The sequence below is a fragment of the Engraulis encrasicolus genome, chromosome 17, assembly GCF_034702125.1.
Source record: "Engraulis encrasicolus isolate BLACKSEA-1 chromosome 17, IST_EnEncr_1.0, whole genome shotgun sequence".
Lineage (NCBI taxonomy): Eukaryota > Metazoa > Chordata > Actinopteri > Clupeiformes > Engraulidae > Engraulis > Engraulis encrasicolus.
Window position 1 is genome coordinate 40,298,882 of NC_085873.1, and position 27,500 is coordinate 40,326,381.

The following is a 27,500-nucleotide window of genomic DNA, read 5'->3' on the forward strand; positions in this document are numbered from 1 at the left end:
TTGGTGTTGCTTCAAGGAATGACTGGAAAGTTACATATCAAGTGAGTTATTTTTTTGGTCAAGTTAGGTGTTTTGTAACAGTTGGAAGTAGCTCCTGAAACTCTGCATTGGTGAATTCAATACTTATTACTACAGTGCATCCAAAACTATTGTACACGTAGTAAAAGTCCCTAAACTTCCCTTACCCCTTTCACCAGATTTCATTCCAAACCATCGCTTTGTGCTTGAACACTGATCCTTCCTATTATTATTAATGAATGTTCGGCAACTAAGGAACCAGCATTTGTGTTGGTGTTTGCTTTTTGATCGCACAGTAGATTAAATAAAGGTCTTCTGCAAAAGGCTGATGAATGACACTCCACTTGCACAAACTATGTGAAAATGAAATGACAAAGAGCAGTGTTTTAGTTCGTGCAGAGGATTGAAGATTGACCATCCTTGGCCAACAGGTGAGGCGAAACTGATGCGAAAAGGTTTTGTTAAGCCATTACATGAGTGTGACGTTGGTGGAATTGGAAGTTGTTTCTAAGTTATGCTATTTCAGTCATTAGTCTCCACAGACATGGATGTGTAACATAAATGAATGTCATATGTCATCATGACCCTTTGAGCTTTTTGCTGCTTTGTGATCAGTTGCTACATGCACTAAAATAGTGAATTGTCTACCTCGTCAGATGTTATTCCATACTTTTACATTATATTACACTTAAAGGGGTATGCCACTATTTTGGGGCTTACTACAGTTAAAATCGTTGGCTGGGGTTTATAAAGGTGGTAAAGTGTCTTATTTTTCATGTTAAGGGTTGTCTTGCTTTAAGACAAGTTAAAAGAGGGAATATGTCGCTAAGCTAGTGAAAGTCAATGTATCCGTGTAGCATTCATTGACTTTCACTAGCTTGGCGACATATTCTTTTAACTTGTCTTACTTGTCTATAAACCCCAGCCAACGATTTCAACTGTATTATGCCCCAAAATAGTGGCATACCCCTTTAACTGACGATTTTTTAAATCCAAAGTGACATACAGTTATTTATAGGGTATTGGTTACAGTCCCTGAAGCAGTATGGAAGGTTAGGTACCTTGCTCAGGGGAACCTCAGCAATGGAGTGTGTAAGGGACTGGAAGGGTGGGATTCGAACCAGCAACCCACTGATCTTAAGTCCATGTCCTTAACCACTAGGCCTCAGCTTGTGTACTTATAGGTCTGTACTTATTGGCCGTGACAGAGTGAAGAGTTGTGACAATCTCCCAACACTGGGCAAATGTTGATGCTGAATCACCACACGTCAGCTGTCAAATGACCTCTTCATTACACAAATCTACAAATTCTCTCACACACACACACACACACACACACACACACACACACACACACACACACACACACACACACACACACACACACACACACACACACACACACACACACACACACACACTGTCGTTTGTTTGTATATAAACATTAATGATAATTTGTGCAAACATTAACCCTGGTGCCTGAGTGGGTGGCATGAGGAAGCGGCTAAGAATGTGCAGCGCAACCTTATCCGACTTCTGCTGCTGAACTCATATGCATTTTCCAGGCCAGCACAAACGGAGAGGGAAGCGCTCTGTCTGTGGCCATATTGCTCTCGAAAAAAAACAGACAACAATGCTTTGTGACATTCAGTGCAGGCCCGCTGCTAAGGTTTTGGAGGCCCCCAAAGCGTAACTCGTCCAGAGGCCCCTCTCATAATTAAATTATAATAATAATCTATTATATATATAATAACTATTATTATGTTTTGTCATGTAATTCAATATTTTTTTCATGGCGTTTCTTAGTCCAGTGGTTCCCAACCTATGGGTCACGACCCAACCTATGGGTCACCAAAGATCCACGGGGGGTCGCGAAGCCCTCTTGGTTTTAAGGGGTTTCATTTTAATACCATAATAGCCCATGTAATGTTGAATAAATGACAAATGCATAGAAGCAAAACAACAAAGACGAATTGAGGAATAAAATGATAACTAAATGAGTTTTCGCAGGAAACGCATCACGTGACTTCCTCTCATGCAGGCGCTGGGTCACCAAAGCTTACAATAGTAAAAATATGGGTCCCTGAAGAGAAAGGTTGGGAACCACTGGCTTAGTCAATCTCAGTTTGAGAGGCCCCAATTTTGGGGGGGGCAAAGTGGTTGGTGCCCCAAGCGCTGGTTGGTGCCCTAAGCACTCTGCGCACTCTGCTTATGTCTAGCGGAGGCCCTGATCCAGTGGATGGAAGACAAAGATTCACCCAAAAAAAGAGAGAGAGAGAGAGAGAGAGAGAGAGAGAGAGAGAGAGAGAGAGAGAGAGAGAGAGAGAGAGAGAGAGAGAGAGAGAGAGAGAGAGAGAGAGAGAGAGAGAGAGAGAGAGGGGAAAAAACCTTAGTCAGACAATGCACAATGGATTATTGTAAGTCATGGATTCCAGATGCCTGGGATGGCCTCAAGAAACTGTGGGACCGGCATTCTAAAGGAGAAGGCCGCCGCATCTTCCGGGCTGAGAGAAGAACGTTGTTTAAAGCCATGCTAAGTAGTTTTCATGTTCAGTGGCTCTGCAAACAGTGTTGCCAGATTGGGCAGGTGCCCGCCCAATTGGGCTACTTTGGATGAGCGTCTGCGGGTAAAAATCAGAAAAATTGGCCATTTGGCGGTTTTTCCAGCCGTTTTGGGCCCATAGAAGTCAATGTAATTTGTTGAATTTGGGCGGAATTTAGCGCATTTTGGCGGTTTTTGAGAAGCTTTTGGGTGGGATTTGGTCAGACATATCTGGCAACACTGTCTGCAAATTGAAAGCGGTATTGTCTACATGAGGTGGGATGTTCATAGCCTGATTGTCATCGACTTTCAAATCTCTTTGAGACTTGGTCTGACCAAGAGCATAACAATTAACATTTCCCAAACGGCCTCCCTTGGTTAGCTAATGGTTGTTTGCTTCCCAGCAAAGTGGGAGGAGTTCCCAATTTTTCGGGAACTCAGAAAGTACTTGCATTGCTCTTGACGTGACTAGTAGCAACGCTGAAGGCGTTGCGTCACTAGGATGTTCATACAGTTTCTCTTTTAAAGATCGAGAATCTGACAAGATGCACCCATACTGTAGGTGAAAAACCACAACTTTCCAGATGCCACGCTGACTTTGACTTGCTGCGTGACCTCTAAACATCTGGCTGGGTGTGTGTGTGTATGCCGTACAGGCCCGCCCACTCCCCCCATAAGGCCATCAGTCGGTGTCATAGCACTGCAGCAATAAGCCATCTGTCCCATTAGCATTGCCTTATCGGCAGGACTTGTGTGCATGGCTGGATTGGCCATAAGGCGTACAGGGCATGTGCCAGGTGGACTGTTCTTGATTTGTTTTGGTGGCCTGGTCTTGCCTGGCTCTTGCCCGACCTGTAGTTCCGCACAGCTTTGTAAGCTCCTCTACTAGGTCTGGGAGCATGTAGCAGGATTCCATTTCTACAGTCTAAAAAACGATCACAGCATTTATTGCGTCAATATCAACAAATTCTTTCAAAACCGTTTTCTGTTGATTTCTAAAGCGCCAATATAGTCTATAATATGTCCTGTGACTCCTCAATGTGAGCTGCCAGTGATATTGAAGCGATAAATGCTCTGCATTATTTTTTGAGTCCAGAAATTGAATCCTGCCACATGCTCCCAGACCGATGTGTGTGTTTGGAGTGCCACCAGGGGGCTCCAGAGCACACACACAGAGGTCTGGTAGGGACCAGGCTAGGCCTGGTCCTCTCCCCATGGGCAATCATGGGTAAGCGGTTAGGGTGGCAGACTTGTAGCCCAAAGGTTGCCGGTTCCACTCCCGACCCGCCCATTCTCCTCCATGACAGAGGTACCCAGAGCATGGTACCGTCCGTCCCGCCGCACTGCTCCCTTTCGGACACCATTGGGGGCTGCCCCCTTGCATGGGTGAGGCATAAATGCAATTTTGTTTTGAACAGTGTTCACTTGTGTTCTGTGGAGTGCTGTGTCACAATGACAATGGGAGTTGGAGTTTCCCAGTCGGGCTTTCACTTTCTATGGTATCGGTCCTCATGGCGATACAGTTGAGATTTCATTTTGGCTGTTGTGTTCAAAATGCCTTGTATAGATGCCTGAAAATATCAAAAAAGTACATGCTTCATTGTCTCTCTCAATGCCTGGCGGAGCGGATTTCGCTGAACATGTCCGGTCTGTTTATTTTTTTTATTTTTTATTTTTTTGTTTATTTTATTTTATTTCTTTGTCCCAGTCCACCCCTTGCTTGTGTCCACTACAGGGATGGCTTCTGCTGTTGCTGCTGCTGTTATCAGGCTCGCCGAGTGTAATCAGAAGCATTGCGGCGTCCTCTTCCACGAATTGTGAACTACTGGAACAGCAGGCCAGAAGCATCAAAGCTTTTGAGTCAGCTTTTGGTCTTTGTGTACAATGTTGCTTTCAAAAGTTGCTTTCAAGTTCAATGGAGCCAAGGGAGGAGGTCCGGGGACGCAAGGTCGTGTTCTGATGAATCGCACGTAGCAAGTAATTTCTCGCTGCCCTCAGTCAGTATTTTCTTTCTGTCTGTCTGTCTCTCTCTCTCTCTCTCAGTCCCCCCTCTCTCACTCTCTTGATGTCTCTCGGTCTCTGTCCACCCTCCCCCCTCTATATATTTTACTGGTGGTAGAAGAATCTCTCTCTCTCTCTCTCTCTCTCTCTCTCTCTCCCTCTCTCTCTCTCTGTCAGCCGACAATACATTATATGCAGTAACAACTTTCACCCAAAGCCCATCAGCGAAAGTGTATTCTGGAGGGTGACACTCGAGTCGGCACCTGCCTGCTCTGTGTTTACACTGATGGTGATGTTGTCCTGCATGTGTCTCTGTGGGTGGCAGTACTGTATGTGTGGTAAAGTGTCTTCACACGTGCTTGCAGAAAGCACCCCCCCACCACCACCACCACTACCACCACTACCACTACCACCACCCTCACTGTGCTGTCCTGTTGGAGGCAACGCAGCTGTCTCTAGGCCTGTACTGAGAACAGTAAATAAATCGCATATCTTCTGCCTCTCACTCACTCCCTCCCTTCCTTCATTTTTGCTCTTTACAGATGTCTAGAGCAGTGCTTGCTTCTCAACTTTTTTTGAACAAACCAGTGCTTGACACTAACTTTTTCGCTTACCAGCCATTTTGGCTAGTGGTTTTCCTGACTCACTAGCCATTGGGCCTTTTCACTAGCCATAATTTTCTTAGCCATCATAGCAGCTTTAATTAATGATATAATAGGCTGTAGGCCCTAATAATGTAATGTAGGCTGATATAATATATTATAGGCCTAACATAACATAACATAACATAACACAATATAATATAATATACAAAGTAATATAATATAATATAATATAATATAATATAATATGCTATAGGGCAATTAGAATTGTTAGGCCTATTAACTGGTCCATGCATGCATGCTATGCAAAGAACAGATTTACTGATCTGAGGAATGGCATAGCCTATAGTAGGGTGAACTATGGTAAATTGGGACACTTTTGGTAGATCGCAAAAAAAACCCACTTTAAGTTTAAAATACACCAACATTTAGTAATTGTATGTCTTCATATGGGTCTTGGGTACATTTCCATGTAGGAATTAGTTTTTGAAGTATGATATTTTATAATATATTAACATTTAAAGACAGTGAGACACCAACTTCGTTGTGAGAAAATGCTATGGTAATTTGGGACACCCTTTAATGTAAAATGGGACAGCCTGTTTGATTATCATTATTTTTGCACAAACTGAAGAATAATATAGTTTTTCTCTTGTTAACAGTAGACTAGGATCTTAACTATTTAAAAAAATGATATAACATCCCTGAAACATTTCCATTTCAAGAGAATATTGAAGGAGTATGGCATGTGTGACTGTGGCCATGGCCATTAGCATGTGGGATGCATATTACAATACAGGCCTATGGCGTGCTAATATGTTATGCTAACAGCTAACAGAAGCCCATTCTGTTGCTATGAGAAAACTGTCCCATTTTAGCTTAAAATATTGTCCCAAATTAGCTCACTCCACTATACTTACTAAAAGTATGTCTCCTTAATAAAGTAAAGACAAATGTGTAAATGTTTTGATATTGAGTTAAACCTTTAGTAAAACAACATATATTTCAATCATATTTTGTACCATATAATCACTAATTCAGCCATAATATCCTTATGATCTGATAGCATAATCGACATGTCAGCTAGCTAAACTGACAAGTGTTGGATCCACTGTCACTTCAAACCTTTGCTCATTTCTTTTATGATACTTAACACCAAATAAAATCATTGTTCCTTATACATGACAGTTGCAGTAACAATATTACATCCCATTTTGTGATTGGCTGCTAATATTTGGTAAGAAAACAACCCAAAACCTTATTTGTCCCAATTTGGCTGATGTCCCAAATTACCTTAGTTCACCCTATATTTAGGCTACCATGCAGAAACACCAAGCACAGTGTTGTGGAAGGGCACAAATATAGCCTAAGCTACACGAGAGCAAAATATTTTCGTCTTTAATCTGGAGGGACTTCTTCATATAATATAGGCCTATCTGTGGAGGTCGCCGTCCAAATTCATGCGCAAAGTAGATAGCCTAAAGTCATTGCCAAGTTGGCCGGTCCTCGGACATGGATGTGGAATAACACCTCTTCTGGGATATTTGCTTATAAAAGTATCCACTAGAAAGCACACACAGATGCGGTAACTACAGAAGGGGCTACGACTTCCTTTCATTCCGTTTAATAGTGAGTTGTAAAATACAAACGGGCGAGACGGGCACCTGCGAAGGGACATGCAATGGGATGCTTTTGTGCAGTCTGGAAGGCTACTACTGCGCGTTTTTTTAAGAACGGTTTGACAGTCGGGAACAACAGCACAAGAAACATGGAGAGGATTATTAAGGTATGAAGACACAGGCAAATCAGAAAATAATTTAAACCAAACATTATTAATGCCGCATGTGTCCTTGTCTTATCACTGCGCTAATGAGACTTTCACAAGAGTAAGACAGACTGACATGTTTTCCTCTCGCTTTGGTCATTTTAATGACCACTACTACTAAGTATTGTAGTAATGACAGATCGCAAAACAGGTCAGTTGAGATGAACTTCGCTACTTTATTTTCATGTGAAGGTTTCCAGTGAAATTTCGAAGCGCGCGCTGATGTCCCGGTAGCTCGCTGTCACTCCTCTTCGCAAGACTAGCTCTAGGCCTATCAGATTCCTGGCCTGCGTGAGACACAGGTGACATGTGACACAGGTGCTTCATGGGTATTGTAGGCTCGCGAAATCGCATTGTATTGCTTTTGTAGCAGAGACGGTCCGAAGAAAAAAAACTACAAAATGCGGTGCCTCATCATTCAGAATAGTAACGGACCCGCCAGAATGGCTAGTGAACCTTCGGTATCTACTAGCCAACGCCGACTTTCACCCGCATTTGGCTACCTGGCGTGTGTTAGTGTTAAGCCCTGGAACAAATACCCCCTAGACCTCATCCTAAGCCTCCCAACACCCCCTTGACCTCATCATAAGCCTGACAACGCCCCCTTAGTATTAAAAAATGAAATGGACTAATGCCCCCCAATGCCCCCTCAGCTGTATGTTTCTCAATGCCCCCCCCCCCCCCCCTAGAGCTCCTCAACGCCCCCCTGGGGGGCTGTATCGCCCCCATTGAGAAACTCTGGTCTAGAGCTCCATTGATGTTTAGTTTGATACCTCTAAGCACCCCCCCCCACCCCAGTCCACAGCAGCTGGCCTGTGTACTGTTGTTAAGACATGTGCTATCACAAACTGTCCAAAACAAGCTGTACTTCTTTTAGCCTGGGCCCCACCTCACTTTTGTGTGAAGGTGGAGAAAGAGAGGAGTAACTTGTGAGAGAAAGAGAGTGGAAAGTGAAAGACGGTGCAAGAGAAAAGGCAGAATTGCGAGAGGAGGAAAGACTGCGGACACAGGCAGCTCTGTTGCCATATAGGGGATCCAGGGAAAAGGGCTCGTCACCCGCGGTGACGGGCCAAGGGGACGAGGGAACAGTTTGCTGTTTACCATAGTGCTGCTCGCATGGCCGCTGACAGCTTTCGCTGAGCCCAGGACAAAGTAATCTAAAAGGGCCCCTTACCCTTACATACAATTTAATGGGGACCTAATTCTGGGCCCTCTATCTCCCTGGGCCCAGGACAACGTGCCCCTTTGTCCCTCTTCTGTCTGCGGGCCTGGCTGTTCCCATGGCTCAGGCTTATTTTTCAGGCTCAGGCCTGAGGGGTATACTCATACCAAAGAAAGTGGATCTAACAAGAAGCGTAATTTTGTTTTTTTTCCGGTATCCACTTTATGTCGGGTGAACGCCCCTTTAGGAGACCTTCGGTTAGGAGACCTTCAGAGTCCTGAAGTTGAGAATCAATGAAGTCCCCTTAGCGCTGTAGATGGCGGTAGGGCACGTCTTGCGCAAACACCTCAAAAAGAGAAGAAGAAGTAGGGGACAACGCCCCCTTAGGAGATCCAACTTGAGCACACGCTTTTGCATTGAGTGGGCGTGTTTTGCGATATCTTGGTTTGATTCAGTATTTTTGCTCATACCAGTGACTCATAGGGTGCATCCCAATATGTGTCCTTGCCTCCTCCACTTGTGCTTGTCTCCTCGTCCCGCCTCCTGGCCCCTCCTCCGTGGAGAAAACGATAAAGTTTCCCAGCTGTCGGCCTCGCCACAACAACTTTTGAGGGACTGTTTTTCATTCACCATCCCAATTGCAAATGAGAAAAAGACTTTACAATTGAGCTTTCGCAAGATATTGAAATATAATGCTGTTGTCAGTGATGTCATCATGACGAGAAGCAAGTGGAGGAGGCAAGTGGAGGAGGCAAGGTCACATATTGGGATGCACCCATACTAATACTAATACTAATAATTAGGGCTGTAACGATATTGGATCGAATTTGAGAAATTGCGATACTCAGTATTCTGTATCGTGATGTAAGGAGGCAGTATCGTGATACGCCCTTTCAAAATTTTGATATCATTCAGTCCAGAAAACAGCCATATGATTCGATGCGATAGTGTTTCCAAGCTTCAAATGAGATCCATTTCAGAAATCGTCCGGTGTATCGAATCGTAGGTCGAAAATCGTGATACGAACCGAATCGTGAGTTGAGTGTATCGTTACAGCCCTACTAATAATGCATAGGCACAAATCAACATAGGTGCACGCTCTCTTTCTCTGTCAACAGCCTGTTAATGGTATTCATGTGATTAGACTGAAAAATGAAAAAAGGTCGCACCATGCATAGGTTTCTTTTTATTTACACAGACGCGTTTCGGCGCTCTGCCTTCCTCAGTGTGCCGAAACGCGTCTGTGTAAATAAAAAGAAACCTATGCAGACGCCGAAACGCGTCTGTGTAAATAAAAAGAAACCTATGCATGGTGCGACCTTTTTTCATTTTTCAGTCTTACAATATTTTGGTCAGCACCCTTAAAAGGAAGAAAAAAACTGTTGGGTGACGCCTGCTCCAACCCTTATGAAATTCATGTGATTAGAAAATATCAAGTATTTTGTAAGTTAAGCGACTGTTAAGAAGGGGGAGGGGCAGCAGGTCCGCGTTTCCTCAGATTCCAGGCGTTTATACTACAGCGCTAGATCAGATCTGTGCTGGAGTGGATACGTGGGCTCTGGCGTCTTCAAATCATTCCTCATGTGTACTTGTTTTGCGGTATTTTAGTATAAATGAACAGCGCATTCGCAATAGATACGATATAGATACGAATCAATGTAAAGTGCCCCCAAGAGGCTGGTTCAGGAGTAAACCAGGTTACGTTAAGAGGTCAATTATCTAAGAAAATGAGGACCCCAGGCTCCTCTATTAGATGATTTACCTCTTAACTTAACCTGGTTTAATCCTGAACCAGCTTTGTAGTGCAGGCCCGTGGAGGTTTCAGTCAGTATGCTTACATGCACTTGGAGGGTTTCGAATTATTGCCTGAGTGAAGTTGGTGTTTTAAAAGCCACGTGTAGGCTATTGCTTACTAAAGCCGAAATCAAAACTGAACTGGGGGGTCTTACACATGTAGTGCAGTGTGGTCCTCTGAACTGGGAGGCATGGGTTTCACTTTTGTCACTTAAGTCCTTCAGCAGTGGTGAGGAATTTGAAGTGCTCACGTCCATTGACATAGGAAATCCAGATGAGAGCTGGCTGGTGGGAAATAATTGGTGGTTCTCTATGGTCTTAGTGTTGTTTTTTCTTGGTCATTTTTGTTGTTAATGGTAAAGCCGAAAGCTGGAAGGTTGGGTTTAGGGATTAGCAAAGTTGTATTATAACTTTGGGACGTCAATGGGAAGGTGTGTTTGTGTGTGAGAGAGATTGTGTGTGTGTGTGTGTGTGTGTGTGTGTGTGTGTGTGTGTGTGTGTGAGAGAGACTGTGTGTGTGTGTGAGAGAGAGAGAGAGAGAGAGTGTGTGTGTGTGTGTGTGTGTGTGTGTGTGTGTGTGTGTGTGTGTGTGTGTGTGTGTGTGTGTGTGTGTGTGTGTGTGTGTGTGTGTGTGTGTGTGTGTGTGAGAGAGAGAGAGAAAGGGAGGGAGGGAGGGAGGGAGGGAGGGAGAGGTGTGTGTGTGTGTGGACGTGCGCATGTTTTTTAGTGAGAGAGAGAGGGGGAGAGGGAGAGAGAGAGCGAGAGCGAGAGGGGTGTGTGAGGTTTAGTGTATATGTTATGTTATCCTGGGGAAGGGCCCACATGTGCGCTGGGCTATTCGAGGAATCCCAGGAGCACAGAGGGACTCTTCAGTGTCAGGGTTCATGCCCTCTCGCCTCAGCCGCGCACGCAGTCACAGCCAAGCTATTATCAGTCAAGCATGCCAAGCATCACTCTCTCTCTCTCTCTCTCTCTCTCTCTCTCTCTCTCTCTCTCTCTCTCTCTCTCTCTCTCTCCCTCTCTCTCTCTCTCTCTCTCTCTCTCTCTCTCTCTCTCTCTCTCTCTCCTGTGTGCACTTGCTCGCTCAGGCACACAAGGAAGTCTTACCACACACACACACACACACACACACACACACACACACACACACACACACACACACACACACACACACACACACACTATGATTATCAGAGTTTCCCATCAGTCTTAGTTATATATCTGATATCTAATAGCGTGAAGTGGGTCAACCCACGTGGCCCTATTTTAATCTTTTGTATCTCTGAAAAACCTGTTTCTTGGCAAATACTCTACTGTAAACACCCTAGAACACCACGTCTCTAACAGGTGCATCATTCTAAGAAGTGTACTGTGGAAACTTTTCAAAATCATACTGAAATGGCCACTTTCAGGGAACGTGTGCTTTGGAGAAAAGGCATTCCGTTCTTATCCGGAATAGTCTCTGTTCAAAATCAAATCCTTGTTGTTGTTGCCGAGCGGGCCGGGAGAGACTCTGGGTAATCTTTTGCAGGTTTGTTGCTGTCTGCTGCAGATATTAAATGGATATCAAACCAAAACATTCCCTCTCATGAGAAAGGAATCTATCCCATCTCGTCTCCTACGTTTTTTAATATTTGAAAAGTTATATCTTCAGAGAATAGGAGGGCATTTACTTGGGTGTGCCCCACCCACCACTGTGCCAGAGAGAGTAGAGAGAGAGAGGTTCCATTGGCCCATTGTTTCCGGGTTCTATTATTGCAAGGGGGAGGGGGGGGATCCCCCTTTAGGCAGACCTAGGCAGACCTGAGGACTGTTCTATTCAATGCTAGGAGTATTATGACACGCCCCTTTAAGCAGACCGGAACCTGGTCACATTAGGTGCCCATAGAAACCTATTATGTTGGCATATCTCTATACTTAAAGAATCTCTGACTGTGCCTCTGTGAAAAAAAAGAATTGAGCGTTGAGGAGGAGGGACCCCTGTGAGTGACCCCAATCATTTCCTTGAGTTTAGGTTTACACCGCTATCTGCCGGTGTCATCGTTCAGTCGAAAACAGAAAGGGAAAAAGAGGTCGGTTCTTCCCTCGTTTCTGAGGTTTCATCAAGGTGGTGTCTGAAAGGGGAGATAACGTGTTATTGGAGGTCCGGAAGACAGACAGACAGACAGACAGACAGACAGACAGACAGACAGACAGACAGACAGACAGACAGACAGACAGACAGACAGACAGACAGACAGACAGACACACACACACACACACACACACACACACACACACACACACACACACACACACACACACACACACACACACACACACACACACACACACACACACACACACACACTTAGAAATGAGAGAACTACTAGCAACTTAAAAATAGGCCTACATTGTGAGTTTAGTTTGGAGATAACACGTTATTGGAGGTCCGGGAGGCAGGCAGGCAGACGGACAGAGACACACACATATGCACACCCTCTTAGAAATAAGAGAACTACTAACAACTTAAAAATACATTGTGAGTTGATTTTGGGCACTACTCATGCCTTGTTCTTCCTGAGTATGTGACCATGCATTGGTCAGGTCAGATCATGCACTTCGCTGTAGATAGATGGATGTCTGGCACAATGATGATGACGCTTGTATCCAAAGCGATTTACGCTTGTTTAGGTTCAGGGTATTGGTTACAGTCCATGGAGCAATAGGTGCCTCGCTCAAGGGCACTTCAGCCATGGATGGCGGTGCTGGAAAGAGTGGGATTTGAACCTTCAACCCTCCGATCTAAAGGCCAGCACTTTAACCACTGAGCCATGGCTGCCCCATAATGATGATGACTAGATAGGTATGATCTCTGACAAATAAAACAATGGCCATGGACGTAATTTGTGTGTACAGTTGGGTCATGACTAGTGTTGGGTTGGTTTGTGCATGTCTATACTGGTTCCATATACAGAGATGGACACAGTCTAGCAGTCTAATCGCTACACTATTATGCTGGCCTCACTATCAAATCATTGTGTCCTCTGCTCCCTCAGTGCAATGAGCGCATGGTCAATGAGTTCAGGTTGCCTCGATAAATTGTAGCCAGTGTGTGGACACACTGAAGTGAGCACAAAAGCACTGATTCTCTTCTTCTGAGGACATTTGCAGTTAAGGCAGATTCATCTCAGTCCTTTGGACCTTATAAGGGTACCCCATGAGCCGATGATGGGGGAAATTACTTTTCTGCCTGAGCAAGAATCACATTCTCTCTGTGGCACTGTAAATCTTTTAAACTGCGACTTGGCTTACAAGAGTCATAAAATTGATACATCCATCCAGTGTGTGCCCAGTTCCTTTCAGAGTGGCTGCATATTTATGGTACTAGGGCCTCCTCCTCTTTGAGGGCTAGTTCGTCCTCGAATTTCAGACTTGGTATTGGGACACACATTGAATCTGATACGAGTGAGAGAATTTGTCCCTTTTCTTTGTAGGTTTCACACCTTTGTTTGCTGTCCTGGCTTAGAAAAGAAGTTCCGTAACCCAAGACATCTTGTGCAAACAGAGAACACACACAATAGAATCCCCATGGAATAATATAGGATAGATTGAGACTGGGTGGAATGTTGTTACCCTTCATCTCAGCTTTGTAGTATTAGTAGGCAACTTTTAAGATGTTATATTTTACACTTGGTGTGTAGCCTATGGCTTGGAATCTCTCAAATGTGAAGGTGTTAAGACTTACAAAGTAGAAATTTGGAAGATGTAGGCTTATTACGCATAGCCTAGGCCACATTAATTTCCCTTGTATAAAGGAGATATATGAGGTAATTCCTTCCTCCTGTTGTTAAAGTTTTGGGGAAACTGGGGTCTGTCATCACTTTGCAGCCCGCTGACTTGTGGATTTGTTGGTGATGCACACGAATGACCGGAGCATTAGTCAGCGGATGGGCGGGATTGGCGTTCACGACCGTAGGGAAACACACCACAGGCTGTCAGACGGTTCGTGGTAACGGAGGGGGAAAGAAATAAACGGTGTCAGTCTTCGGAGAGACTAAAAGTTTTCTGTCCACATTCAACGAACGGTAAGACAGAAGGGTTTTACAGGGATTTGTTGAATAGCCCCATTTCAGAGTGCTCCTTTCATACTTTCCGCTGTTTAAACATTTGTGGTTTGCTTTTTCTCTGAAGTAGCGCGCGCGATAGGTGATGATGCTGTCATGATGGGCTACGATCAAGGTTGTTGTCTACTTTCGTCTCCATTACGTTTTCTCTTACATACAAATATTATGCCATTCATATGCTGTTTCGAATGCCTCCTATAACATAATCTTTCCCCTTACTCTGCTGGTTTTACGTTGGGCAAATCTTGGTTTTCTTTAGAGAAGAAAAGACGCATGAGGAAGTCACGCTAGAAGTAACTTTCAGCTTTTTTGCCTATCTCTTGCTTCACATGATCATGTCAGTGTTAATCAGATGGGTTACCTCCTGAATTTGCCCCAGTCCTGATCTAAACAGATGGCACTCATACTCGTTATCTCAACCCAGTATGCGTCATGACGTGCACTGAGTTAAACCAGACAGGTATCGTCTTGTTACCACGTTAGTCATGAAGAATCAACTACAGTCAATATATTGTTAATAAGTTGCCATTGACGGGCATGGGAACGGCGATCATCACATATATTGTGTTAGTTGTGAGATGCTTGTGATGGTACTAAGGGATGTTTTGTGAAAGGGTGCTCGGTTAAATGTGCCACTGGTGTCTGTTGGAGCAGCATGACTTGGCTTTGGAAACATTTTCCCACACTTTTGCTCTTTGGGGTCTTTATCCTGGAGGCAGCACGTTTATTTGTGTGTGTATGTAGTATGTTAGTATGTAGTATGATGTAACCAACACTAGTCTATGTGACCACCACAGAGCACATAGTCTGTAATTTAATTTTTCCAAGTCATGTGGTGAGGCCCATAGCCTAGGCCTACTACATGTTACCAAAAACAACACTAACAACATACGGCATACACCAATCCTCAATGTTGTTGAAAATTAGCCCATATTCTTATACATTGTGAGTATTTCCAGTAGCTGTGTTTAGGAAGCTGTAGAGTCTGTTTAGGATAACTGTTGTCATGTGCTAGGCCTGGTTGTTCTCATCAGTGACTTTTTATGTGCCGAGAAGAACCACCATAGAGAACTAAGAGATTAAACTAAGCAAATGGATTTTTTCATAATCAACAACAATAACAGCAACATCCCCTCCCTCCCTTGGTGTGTCTGTCTAGAAATGGAAGGAGTGCAGTATATCACCCAGTATACCACCCCTGTGCCAATGTAAACTGCGCCCTGAAAGGCTTTTAAAAGCCTCTCACAGGGACGGAGGGCCTGGAGAATATTTACCCCCCTTGTGGAAATTAAATTGTAAACACTCAAGGTCTGCAAACACCAGTGATTCTACGTTGTAGGCCTGCAGATGTTTCATCTGGGCTGTCACTGAGGTTTATAACCTGCAATGGTCGCGGGTCATATTACGTCCATCTAAAGCTTCAAGCCATACATTACGCGTTGACGCTCTCTGCTGATTGCTAAGAATTTCTTACATTAGATGTGATTTCGCTGAAAGTATTTGTACCCCAGCCTGAATGAATATTTGTGTGTGAACCTTGTTCTTTTACTAATGTCTTGGAGTAAAGTTTAAACATGTACCCCCAGTGAATCTTGGCTCTGTGCGCGTGCTCTCGCCACATTCTTTGTTTACGAAACAAACCAAACAGATCACAACTTTCAGCACACGGATTACCCATTTGACTTTTTAAAAACGGAAATTGTTTTTTAAAAAAGATCCACTTTGTGTATGTCGACACGAGGCGCCGCGAACAGCCTTTCCCGCATATTTTACTTGTTGAATGCAACATGACACTACTCGGTGAGATGCAAGCCATATGGCGCTTGGGGGCGAAACGTTATTCGTGGCTTGAGTCAAAGATTTGTAAACACACGTACTTGCCACGCCCTTGCCGATACGACACACTCGTGGGTTCTTGACATTCCTGTGCCAAGGGGAGCATATCCACGCACACACTCTTCATTCTTGGCACAAGTTTTTACTGTAACGCACCACGGAAACTTGAGCTCGCCAAAACTTTGGTTTGGGAAGTGGTAACGACTGTGTGTTGCAATGAAGCGTAGACGGAGTTAAGTGATAGCACATGTAAGTCGTCACCGCACATTCCTTTTTAAAATGTTGTGTAAAGGATGTATACAAACTCGAGCGTGCCTGTGCTTAGGTTGGCTCTTTTTCGGTGTTCTATCAGTCTAATGTAAACTTATGTGTATGTAGCCTACATGCATTGGTGTCCTACTTAATCTAAGTTTATTGTTTATTCCCTCAAATGTATTGATTTGTCTGGTTGTCTGCTATACCCTGTCATCATTTTTTGGAAATCGTCTCTAGATTGGATTTCATTTCCATATAGGTTCCAGTGCCAGTCCCAACCCCACAGCTGACTTGGGACTAAAATAAAACAGTAGAGTAACTTTATTGATCCCCGAGGGGAAATTCAGGAAATGAAACTTGATCAGACATTTAAGTGTCTGTGTAACCATAGTGTGTAACATATTTTTTTAACGTGTGGTTTTTTTTGTACTTTCAGGAGACACATCACCTTCTCATCCCAGTTGAAACATCCAGGATGAAGATGAACTAACTGGTTGCCTCTTCTATTGGATTACCTGTTGGGAAAGCTTGTTGGGGTGGTGGGCACATCATCTCCTGACCAGTGTCTCCAAAGCTTGTGGCCGTGCCTTAATGCCCTTCATCCACGATGAGCATCGCCATCAGGGGAGGTCTTTAGAGACCCATCCACATTCATCCAAACAAGCACATCTCTCCACACCTCTACATCTCTTGTTCTTCCACAGCTGTGTGCCAACGCTGTAGAAGAGCACAACAAAGAGAGCAGGGTGTGGCGTCTCTTGAGTGGACATGAAAAAAGTGGCCCTGTGGTCCGCGGAGGAGGTCTCGCGCTGGCTCACCGAGGAGGGCATGCAGGAGTACTCCGAGTCGGAGCCCTTCCGCAACGTGGACGGCCACGCACTGCTCCAGCTCTCGCACACGGACTTCCAGCGGCCGCCCCTGTCGCTGGTGAGCTCCGACGGCGGGCAGGAGCTGCTGGAGCGCGTGGAGACGCTGCGCATCGAGCACCACATCGAGGCCCACAAGAACGGCCACGCGGGCAACGGCCACGCCGTCCTAATCCACGACGCTGACAGCCTCACGTCGTCGTTGAGTAGCAGTAGCGGGAGTAGTAGTGGTGGGAGTATCGACGGGAGAGATGGGAGTCTCTCCTCAAGCGGAAGCAGTAAGACGTCGTCTGGCAAACGCAATGGTATGGTCAACGGCTACCACAACCACCTCCACCACAGCCACAACCACTGCCACAAGGACTTGGTCCAGATCCCCATGCCAGGCGGGGAGCCCACGCGGGTCTCGGCGCAGTTTCCGGCAGAGTGGGGCAAGACCCTGGTGGCCCTCTTCTACGCCATATGCTGCTTCGTCTCCACCACCATCATGATCTCGGTGGTGCACGAGCGCGTGCCGCCCAAGGAGGTGGGTGGGAGAGAGGGAGTGTGTGTGTGTGTCTGTCTGTCTGTCTGTCTGTCTGTCTGTGAGAGAGTGTTTGTGTGTGTGTGAGAGTGTTTGTGTGTGAGAGAGAGTGTGTGTGTGTGAGAGTGAGAGAGAGAATGTGTGTATGAGAGAGAGAGCACATGTGTAGTGGTACTCAAGAGTGTGCTATACTTTTACTGTATTGTACAATCACGTGTCTAAGGTCTTTGTGTGTACGTTTTGTATTTGTGTATTAATATGTAAACTGACACACACACCCCACAATATCCTTCGGGATTAATACAAGTACTCTACTCTCTACTCTACTCTAGGTGTCGCCGCCGCTGCCCGACAAGTTCTTCGACCTCTTCGACCGGGTGGAGTGGGCCTTCTCCATCTGCGAGGTCAACGGCATCATCCTCGTTTGCCTGTGGCTGCTGCAGTGGACGCTGCTTAAGTACAAGTAAGTGGGTTGCAGACCGCTAGTTTTCATCTCTCGCTCTCTGTAGTTCTCTGTGGCTCTCTCTGTTGCACTCTCTCCTGCTGTTTCTCGCTTTCTGTATCTCCCTGGGTCTCTGTGTCTCCCTCTCTGTCTCTCTGTGTCTCTATCTCTCTCTCTCTGTCTTTCTGTTTCTCTCTCTCTCTCTCTCTCTCTCTCTTTCTGTGTTTCTCTCTCTCTCCCTGTTTCTCTGTTTCTCTATCTCTCTCCTTGTCTCTCTGTTTCTCTATGTGTCTCTCATGTTCTCTATCTCCATCTCTCTCTCTCTCTCTCTCTCTCTCTCTCTCTCTCTCTCTCTGTTTCTCTATCTCTCTCCCTGGCTCTCTGTTTCTCTGCCCCCCCCCCTCTCTCCCTCCCTCTCTCTCTCTCTCTCTCTCTCTCTCTCTCTCCCTCTCTCTGATCTTGACAGCTCCGGCTCTTGTGATATCTCTATCCATCACCTTAGTTGTTGTTTGTTTGTATGTTTGTTTTGGATTGCTATGATCTTGATGGCTGTCTGTCTCTTATTTTTAGTTTGTATTGGTCTTGGCATTTAATTGCTATGATCTTGTCACCTCTTTATCTCTTGTTTGTGTGTTGCATTGCAATGGGCTTTTTATGACACGTAAGCCTCTCTGTCCGCCTGATAAGCATCTCTGAAAGGCTGGGTGGTTGCGTTGCCTAATTTTGCGGCCTCGCTTTTGGGCCCCTTGGGCAACTTCATAACACAGCCAGGGTTGCCAGATGAGGCTGATGATTTCCAGCCCAAAGAAATGCTGAAAAAACCCGCCTGGAAGCACTAAATCCCGCCCAATTCTACTGACTTTTATGACCAAAAATTGGGCGGGTTTTCCTGCAAAACGCCAAACGGCCATCCTAAGTAACCTATTTGGGCAGGAAACCGCCCAATCTGGCAACAGTGAACACAGCTGTTACATGCGGCTCAATATATATAATAAAAAGGAAAAAAGCAAAAACAAAACGAATGACCCAACACAGAATTCAAAGTACCATGGGTCTTTACTTTTAACACTTGCAAGTTTTACAAATTAAACCAAAACCAAGCCAAATCAAAAGTGACAAAGTCCAAAACAAAAATGGTCCAGTGTGGCTTCTAAAGCTCACAGAAATGAGTCAGATTATATATGGGGGAGGAGAACTGAGTACAGGTGATCCCATTGCACTGGTAATCAGGAACGGGGTGCAGCGCAGGTAGCCACGCCAAGGAAGACGCCTGCGCGGCCATCACAACAGCACATGAACATGGCACCGTAAAACTCTACTATCACTGAGGGAGCGAGAGCAGCTGCGGAAAGTTAGTAGACTATTAGGCCAGTGGTTCTTAACCTGGGGTGCGGGCACCCCCTGGGGGTTGGCCAGAGATTTCGTGGGGTGCACGGAATTGTGTTTGTGTTGAGGTTGTGACCAAAATTTTGTTTGAGAACATTATAATTGGGCAAAATCAAAACCAAATTAAAACATGTTTTGGTCCCTATGCAAAGGAATTGAGGTATTGCTAAATGTCTCAAACAGGAAGCCTCATCTCTTAAATCATTTTTAGTGCTTGTTCACGCACAGAAGTTGTGGTTGGGGGTGCGCGGCTTGTCTAGGGCACATGTAGGGGGTGCATTAAGAAAAAAGGGTTAAGAACCACTGTGTTAGGTGGTGCGCAGTTGTCACAGTTCCAAGGGACTTCAACTGATTGGAACCCTCATAGAGCATGTTTAAATTAAAAAAGAAAAAGACATGCACACCTGTCTCAACAAAAGTTTTGGGTGCAGGACTAGTAAAGTCACATGAAATATGAAAATAAAGTCCACACACCAAGCTTCCATTGTCTGATGAAGGGCATGCTGCCCGAAACGGCACATTAAAATAAGAGAAACGGGAGCTTGGTGTAAGGACTTAATTTTCATTTTTTCACAGTCATAGAATATGTCAGTGTTATGTTATGATAATGACTGACTAGTAGTAATAGTTTTGATTGTGGCAATATTGTATGTTTCTACTGGCTGTCAAATGACTTGTATAGAGTTTGAAGTCGAAGTTTAACTGGCAGCACCCTTAAGCTGCCAGTCACACTACTGCCCTGGTTCATATGCAAACACAAACACACCCATGCACAAACACAGTTAAACGCACAGGCCACACACCACACACACACACTCACACTCACACTCACACTCACACTCACACTCACACTCACACTCACACAAACACACATTCACATAGACACAAACACACATTCACAAACACACAAACACACATTCACAAACACACATTAACACATACACACACACACACACGAAAACACTGACACACGCCCGGGGTTAACCACTGTATTAAAGTGGCTTTACGAGGGACAAAGCGTATGGTAAAGTCAAAATGATATGGTTGGAAAATCACACCTGTGTGTCCTCTAGGCTGTTTGTTTTGCTTGAGGCCTTTGTGGCCCTGTTGGCTTTGGCTTTGTCTGCTGTGTCAACATCACTAACTCCACACACACCAGTGCCACCGCCACCCTGCATTTGTTTACCATTACCTCTGTTGTGTGTGTGCGTGTGCGTGCGTGTGCGTGTGTGTGTGTGTGTGTGTGTGTGCGTGTGTGTGTGTGTGTGCGTGTGCGTGTGCGTGTGCGTGTGCGTGTGCGTGTGCGTGTGCGTGTGCGTGTGCGTGTGTGTGTGTGTGTGTGTGCATGCATGTGTGAGGTTGAGTATGTCACAATATTCCTTTTCCAATACTCCACACCAGTGCCAGCGCCACCCTGCATTTGTTTACCATTGCCGTGCGTGTGTGTGTGTGTGTGTGTGTGTGTGTGTGTGTGTGCTTGTGTGAGGTTAAGTATGTCACAATATTCCTTTTCCAATACTATATACCCTTCCTACCGCCTTGCTCTATGTCATCGATGACATAACACTGCGATGTGTATTTATTCCATGTCAAACAAAATTCAGAAATTAATTTCACATGAGGTCGCATTAAACAATTGGAGGAATGTATGGATTTGGTGTGTGTGTGCATGCGTGTGTGCGTGTTTTTCAAAGTGCATCCCATTTAATCCTACTCTTCCTTACAGTTCTGTTGTCAGTGGTTTGTGCCTGTGCAGGTGTATTCCGTTTAACCATGCTACTCTTCCTCATAGGTCTATTGTCTATTGTTGTGGTTGTGTGTGTAAACGCGGCGCACGTCTTCAAAGGGCTTCCTGTTTAATCCTCCTCCTCCTCCTCCTCCTCCTCCTCCTCCTCCTCCTCCTCCTCCTCCGTCTACAGGTCTATAGTGGGTCGTCGGTTCTTCTTCATCGTGGGCACCCTCTACCTGTACAGGTGCATCACCATGTACATCACCACTCTCCCCGTGCCCGGCATGCACTTCAAGTGCTCCCCCAAGGTAAGGCTTGTCTTTTTTAACACAAGCAGGTAATTGGAGTGCTTCTGGGTCTTCACCTTTTTTCCTTGGTGCTCATCAGTGTAGGGGCTCTCAAACTTGGTCCAGGAAGACAGATGCTGAGGCACTCAAGGTTGCAATTATTTTTTCTTTTTTATTTGGCTACAATGCCTACGCGTTTCGGCCCTTATGGCCTTATATGTAATTATGGCCCTTATGGCCGTCGATACGCCCTGAAGAAGGCCATAAGGGCCGAAACGCGTAGGCATTGTAGCCAAATAAAAAAGTAAAAAAAAAAAAATGCAACCTTGAGTGCCTCAGCATCTGTCTTCCTGGACCAAGACTTGTTTTTGTGTTTTGTTTTTTTCTTTACAATTTTGGGTGTGCATCACACACGTCATAGTTCTACGGACGGGCCCAAAAGCATCAAGTATTTTTGTGTAACACGAGTCATGTCTAAAATGTCCACTTGTTCACTTCATGGTTCATTACATAATAAAAACACCAGTGGCATTGTTTTTGTTTTTTCATTTCCTACGTAGTGCACATTCCAGCAAAGAGAGCAGAATCATTTCTTAAAACGTTGTATCCTGTTTCCAGTTTTTTGCCACGATCTTATATTAAGTGACACTATTTAAAGAGATGAAAAATAGAGGATGTGGTATTATAGTAAATGTCACATTTTCTGCAATAGAGATTTGAGGAAACATTCAGAAAATCAAGGTCAGCCATATTTAATTGGTCAGAATGCCCAGTGGATGAAATAAGCAAGCTATTCTTGAAAGAAGAGTTTTCTTGGATCGGGAAAAGCAGATAGAGGTTGACATGGGGAACAAAAACAACCACGTGGGCGACCTGCCGTGGCCAACTGGTAGGGCACTCGCCTGCCATGCGGCTGACCCGGGTTCAATTCTCGGCTCAGGTCCTTTGCCGTCCCCTCCCAATCTCTCTCCCAATTCGCTTCCTGTCCGCCTCTCACACAGTCCTATCAAATAAAGTCGAAAAAGACAAAAAAAAAACGAACATGAAGCACTGAGGGACAGGAAACCAGGCAGCCAGGGGGCTAGTTGATGTCTCTGCAAGTGGCTAATCGCATTAGTATCGATTTACACAGGCATCCAGGTTACCAGTGGACAGAGCCACTTGCATGTGCAGTAAGGTTTTGAGAGTAGAGGTGCTGTCACATATTTGTTCCGACCAATTCACTCTTCCAAGCTAATCCAATAAGCTCAACTCTGTCTGTAGATGAGTTAAATGGGGACAAAACGTGTGTGAGAGCACGGGTAGAAGGAATAGGTGGTCTTTTTCTTTTTGTAAACAGGTTCAATAGCTTTGATTCAGAACTGGATGAGTTCTACAGCCCTTGAACAGAATCTGTACCTCCATGGAATGACGGGTAGAACAGCCTTTTCAGCAACATTGCTGAGTAAAATCTTGATTGTTGGCTTTTCATTTTTTGTTTTTTTTTACAGATGGCAAGGCCTAAGCTGTTGCCTTCTGGATTTGTTACACAGATCAACAGGTTTTACACAAGCTCTTTTTAGTTGAAGTGACAAAATCACATGTGTTTTTATTGTTGCCTGGCAACGTTTTTATTGTGGCCTGGCAAGCTTGAGTCAGTAATGACATCTTTTGGATTTTGCTGTAATCGTTGTCAAGTTTGTCTTGTGCTTTTCTGCCTGACTTGTGCTGTCACATGAACGGACCAAGGAGAGGAGAGGAGGGGAGGGGAAAGGAGAGGAGGGGAGGGGAAAGGAGAGGAGAGGGGGAGAGAGGAGAGGAGAGGAGAGGAGAGGAGAGGAGAGAACAGGAGAGGAGAGAACAGGAGAGGAGAGAACAGGAGAGACTTGCTTGTGGCAGTTGACCTATGACCTGGAGCAGGGAAGCCAACAGGGGGAGGGGGAAAAGGGGTCACTTGTCCCGGGCCCAGGGAGAGAGGGGGCCCAGAATTGGATCCTCATTACATTGTATTGATTGGGTTTGGGGGGCCCTTTCAGATGTCTTTGTCCCAGGACCAGCCAAAGCTGTCAGCTGTGCAAACGCTAGGCTGTGGGCCACGCTCAGCACTGGGACTGGGGGAAAAAAAGGGCCTGGGCACTTTTGGATTAAAGGGCCCCCTCATAACTAGCGGTGCAGAACTGACTCACCGGTGGGCCCCACACCCCCGTGGGCCCCTGTTTTCAGAAATGAAAAAAAACGATATACTTTTTTTTACGTTTCTGAAAATAGGGGCCCACAAGGGTGCAGGGCCCATTGGGAAATGCCCGGTATGCCAGATGGCCAGTCCAGCCCAAGTCACCCTCAACATCAGGGCCAAAACATACCTAGGCGGAACGGAACCGGCACGGGACGAACGCGGTCTTTCTGCTTAGTTTCGGCCGGCGTGTTTTTCTCTGCCTTTCACACTGACAGCGTCGGCGTGCGCGGCCAGTCCTGTTCAAAACCCTCCCCACAGCTAAAGCTAGCGTGCTACTTTGCCATTCATTTGAATGAGACACCGCCGGTCGCCGGCGTGAAAAATACGCTCGAGTTCTATTTTCCAAATGCAGCGCGGCGCGGAGCCGGCTCCCGCGCCGCTGACGCCCGACTACCGCCGGTTGGTGTGTAAGGACGGATAGGTTTCAATGTATTTTCACCGACACCGGTAAAAAAAACGCGGCCTTTCCGCGACACTTTACCGCCTTGGTGTGCAAGACCCCTTAGGAGAGCACTGAGACAGCTCTGCAGCTGTGTCCCCTTTTTGTGAGGCAGTTTGCATCTCCAGCTGCTTAACAAAATAAATAGCCAACGCAGATATGCAAACATATATCCATATAATATAACGCACCTATATAAACATGTTCCTCTTTTTGAAGCCGATTGTTTGCATTGTAAACAATAAGTAACGCTAGCACAGGCAGCTCTAGTCAGAACTAGGTCGATTGTAGTAGGTTACTATTATTAGTGAGTGAGTGAGTGAGTGAGTGAGTGGGTGAGCGAGCACTGGTGTGGGAATGTGTATTTGAAAGCACTTTTTTAGAGTCAGTTGTATAGTTGTGACATTGTGCTGTATAAATATATTTTTGATAGATTGATTTGATTTGATTGATTCATCGACATCTAGGCATGTTGTATAGCCAGACAGTTGATGAGGAAGAGACGTAATCAATCTAACAAAAGTTTCTGTATGGTTCTGTATCAGATATGTGTGGGGTGACAGACCAAACAATCTTGGGGGTAAAAAAAACCTAGAATTTTAACTTGGTCCATCCATACTCCTGTAAGCATGAGTAGGCTGTAGGGTTATTTGGAATGTTTGTCCTGTCCTGTCCTGTCCTGTCCTGTCCTGTCCTGTCCTGTCCTGTTCTGCCCTACCTGTGATATCCGGCCCTTCAGTCAATATTCTAAACCCAAAGTGGCCCTCGGGCCAAAATAATTGCCCACCCCTGTGTTGTTACAGTAACAGGCAAGCCTTACTTAGTTGTCAATATTACCTGAGCAAGACTTTAGCGGAGGTTCAGAAAGTTGACTGGGCAAAGTGGAAATGAAGGGCATGCTGCCCGAAACGTCACATTAAAGTAAGAGAAACGGGCAAAGTGTTGGGCTACTTGGGATGAGCGTCTGCGGGTAAAAACGCGGAAAATTGGCTATCTGGCGGGTTTTTTTCAGCCGTTTTGGGCCCATAGAAGTCAATGTAATTTGTTGAATTTGGGCGGAATTTAGCGCATTTTGGCGGTTTTTGAGAACCTTTTGGGCGGGATTTGGTCAGACACATCTGGCAACACTGGAAACGGGAGCTTGGTGTCGCAGGCTTTATTTTCAGTTTTCATGTGACTTTGCAAGTCCTGCACCCAATCTTTTTTTAGATGAATGTTCGTGTTTTTTCTTTTAAAAGTCACACGCATTTAGGAGGCATTTCCCACTCAGTTGCATTTGTGATGTATAAGACGACTACCAGCCAGTAGAGTAGAGCACTTTATATTGGTCACCGTATAATCGTTGGAGACTGTTGTGTCACTGTAACCCCCCATGTGATCATGTTTTTCATAAATAGCAGGGGCTCAGAGAGGTCCATGGGAGTTTAGTTCTTCCGATTGGAAAAATAGGAGGTGCTCCTGTTGCATGGAAAACATTTGGGAAAGCTCTATATTTGGCTCAGCCTCAGTCTAATAACCTCCTCTGGTCCTCGTTTTCCATACTGCACTGCACTGTACATGTGCTGCTGCCTGTCCCGGCCTCAACCCTCTTCATCAGTTGGGGAGTTCAAGTCGAGACCAGTGTTATATTAGTCAAGTCATCAGCAAACGGGTGGTGGTTGACGTTTAAAGGGGTATGCCACTATTTTGGGGCTTAATACAGTTAAAATTGTTGGCTGGGGTTTATAAAGGTGGTAAAGTGTCTTATTTTTCATGTAAGCCGTTGTCTTGCTTTAAGACAAGTTAAAAGAGGGAGCATGTTGCTAAGCTAGTGAAAGTCAATGCATCCGTGTAGCATACCCCTTTAGGGCCTAACACAATTAAAAAAAAAAAGTTATTCCAATTCCTGAAAAAAATGGGGGGAAAAATAGAAAAAAATAAAGCACTTAGTGGTCCTTGGAATTTCGCTTAATTTTTGCCATTTTTGGGAAAATGTGTCAACACATTTCATAGGCATGTCAAACCGCAGGAAAATGAAGCCACACCACAGGAAATTCACTGCATTATGGCCATTTTAATCCTTTTGTATACATGACTGACATCTGAGCTCATGCTAACTTGATAATGATATTGTGTTTAATCTTAATATGTGTTTTCATTTATAAAAAATGTCTTTTTCCTTCTATAAGAGCAGTCACACCACAGGACACCATAAAATGAACCTAAGCATTGCGTAACAGAAACATTGCAATATGAAGACATATTAAGAGGTTAATAGTCACCTTAAACTTCCACAGCACTCTCCAATAACTGAGGTACTGACTGGTTAGGAGCCAGTCTTTAAGACCCTTGTAGTTGGCCTTGCAGCTGCCCATTCACAAACATTGACATACATGTCACCCCACAGGACGCCATTTGTTTTACAAAATCAAACTTCTAGTTCATATTATTGTCTTGAGTTTTTTTTCACAATCACATATCTTAATTTGAAGTTAATATTCATGCAATCATGCCAAATGCTTCATACATTATTCAAAATGTTGTTGGTTAATTTATATATATTATATTCCAGGTTTCATTAATGTTACAGTCACACCGCAGGATATTTGACATATAAACCTTTACATAAATCTTAACAAAAATGTTTTTTTCTCATCTAAGACTAATATGAAACATAATTTACCACATCATCTTTCATTGACATTTGTTTTTTGTAGGTTTTAACCAATGTTACGAAAAAACAAGGCGTCACGTCAACCACCCAAACATAGGACTTAGTGGAACCAAGTGACAAAAAAGTCTTTGTGTAGGTAATCTTTGGTAGAAGTAGTATGAATGAAGACTCCAAGGTACTCTTAAATATACATATATTAAAAAGCTTTAATAAATGGACTTGATGATAATGGTATTGGGTTTTACACATAGCTGCTTAGAACGCACGTGCGCACAACACATAGACAAAGGTGCAAAAAATGTTTGCATGGTCTGCGGCAGACATACAGTCAATCCGGAAAGTATTCACATCGCTTAACTTTTTTCACATTTTATTATCTTACAGCCTTATCTCAAATACTAAAAATGAATCTCTGTTGTCAAAATCCTACACAAATTATTCCATTATGACCATGTGAAAACCAAGTTGTCCTGACAGTTTTGGGAATTTATACAAATAAAAAACAAAGAAATCATATTTACAAAAGTATTCACAGCCTTTGACAGCAACTACATTCATTTTTTTTTTCATTTCGAAACGAAAAAGGATTAAAAGGGAGGTCATCGGTGTGTTTCAACCTTTCAGTACATTGAAATTTTACATTTTGAGTCTGCACCTGGCTAAAATAGATGGGTGTGAGTTTTGAATGAAATCCTATGGAGAGTATCATGATCTGCTTCTGTAGTCACAGTGCATGTTGACATGCATGCTTCTTTAGGTGTAATTCAGATTTCCAATGTTGACGGCATTCGTACATCCCCAAACAATGTCAGTCCCACT

At 44.6% G+C, this 27,500-nt stretch overlaps 1 protein-coding gene across 2 annotated transcripts in view; it reads left to right on the plus strand.

Moving 5' to 3' along the window:
• Positions 1-27,500, plus strand: part of sgms1b (sphingomyelin synthase 1b) — a 44,608-nt gene that overhangs the window by 6,135 nt on the left and 10,973 nt on the right. Inside the window, exons 1-4 of one of the 2 annotated variants that reach the window (XM_063220769.1) lie at positions 13,923-14,011; positions 16,578-17,533; positions 17,863-17,993; positions 21,278-21,395. In XM_063220769.1, coding sequence (XP_063076839.1) covers positions 16,910-17,533; positions 17,863-17,993; positions 21,278-21,395 — 873 coding nt within the window. In that variant the 5' untranslated portion in view covers positions 13,923-14,011; positions 16,578-16,909. Of the gene's footprint in view, positions 1-13,922; positions 14,012-16,577; positions 17,534-17,862; positions 17,994-21,277; positions 21,396-27,500 lie in introns of those variants that run through there. The other variant, XM_063220770.1, reaches the window with a different exon arrangement.